This window comes from Populus euphratica, unplaced genomic scaffold, assembly GCF_000495115.2.
Source record: "Populus euphratica unplaced genomic scaffold, PopEup_1.0 scaffold3.1, whole genome shotgun sequence".
NCBI classification, from domain to species: Eukaryota; Viridiplantae; Streptophyta; class Magnoliopsida; order Malpighiales; family Salicaceae; genus Populus; species Populus euphratica.
In genome coordinates, this window is record NW_011499847.1 from 1376753 (window position 1) to 1378088 (window position 1336).

At 41.0% G+C, this 1336-nt stretch overlaps 1 protein-coding gene across 1 annotated transcript in view; it reads right to left on the minus strand.

Moving 5' to 3' along the window:
- The window catches only part of LOC105140366 (coiled-coil protein), a 2387-nt gene extending 1327 nt beyond the window's left edge, over positions 1–1060 (minus strand). The window contains exon 1 of the mRNA XM_011047168.1: positions 358–1060. Within this exon, the coding sequence (XP_011045470.1) occupies positions 358–912 (555 nt within the window). The 5' untranslated portion in view covers positions 913–1060. The remainder of the gene's footprint in view (positions 1–357) is intronic.
- Positions 1061–1336: the final 276 nt, after the last annotated feature.

Below are 1336 nucleotides of genomic sequence, written 5' to 3' on the forward strand. Positions count from 1 at the left end.
TATCCTAAAGGCCAAACTTGCATTATACAACTTAACATGCTTAACAACCTCACAACTCTACTCCAACACGCTCTGCTCGTATCCATAAACACTGTACCTCCTAAATTTCAATCAAATTTACAAATTTCAACAACACAATTGTACACATCAACCGAACACGCATGTGCTAACATTCCAATCAACAATCCCAGCACAAAATCACCAGTCCTAAATTCCCACAATCAAAATTTCAAAAACTTTCTAGACACCACATTCATTACAATAATAAAACCTACAACAAAGCAGACAAAAGCACCAAATACAATGCCAAATTTTCAGTTTCCAGTTTTCAATAAAAAAACCAATAAAACGACGCACCTTAAACGAGGCCTTAAGCCTCCTCTCAGGATGCCGATCAGCAGGCAAGTTATCAGCAACACTGATCCGCGCAATCGCTTCCTCAACACTACTCGCTTCAATAATCGAGTCATCCCTATTCGTATTCGAAACCAGCACCATCCTCTCATACTCCTCTTCCTCCGCAGTCCTATCCTTCCTCTTCTTCGCCTCATCCGCTTTCCTCGCCATCTCTGCTTGTTCCTCCTCCTTCCTCTTCCTCAACTCCGCCTCCGTCACCTTCACCGGAATCGAAACCCTATTCGCCTTCTTATCCGGCTTCTTCATGGCCTTCTCCAGCTCCTTCTCTTCCTGCTCAGCTAATCTGCGCGCCTCGGCTTTACGCGCGGCGGCTTCAGCTCTTTTCTCCGATTCTTCCTCACGTTTCTTCGCAGCGCGTGATTTCGACCCCTCAGCTTCGCGCCAGTACTGTTCCTCTTTCTCGCGAGCCTCGCGAGACTTTTTCTCGGCTTCTGTTGCGTTCTTACGAGCTCGAGCCTCTTCGGCTTTGCTGTTCACTCCCATCTTCTTCGGCATCTTTGATTAAATTAAATCTAGGGTTTCTTTTACGTTTGGATTCGAGAGAAAGAAAATTGGTAATTTTGATTCCGCTGGTGTGTTTTGGTGGCAGTTCACGGAACTTGTAATGTGGCGGAGTGGTATTTTGGTGGTGACGGTGGTGGTGTGTGGGTTGTGTGGTCAAGTTCGGATGGGTCTGGACTTGAAGTGATATGGGCCTTCGTTAAGATTTGGACCTCCTTTTCTGTGTGGATTTTATACTGTAAGATATGATAGAGTATTAATTAGATATGGGGGTAAAACCTTTTTTTTAATTTAAATTTATTTATTTTTAAATTATTTTTTTAGTGTTTTTTATTTTTTATGTTTCAATTTAAAAAATAAATTTTAATAAATAAAAAATATTATTTTTAATGTTTTTTAAAGTTAAAAAATACTTTAA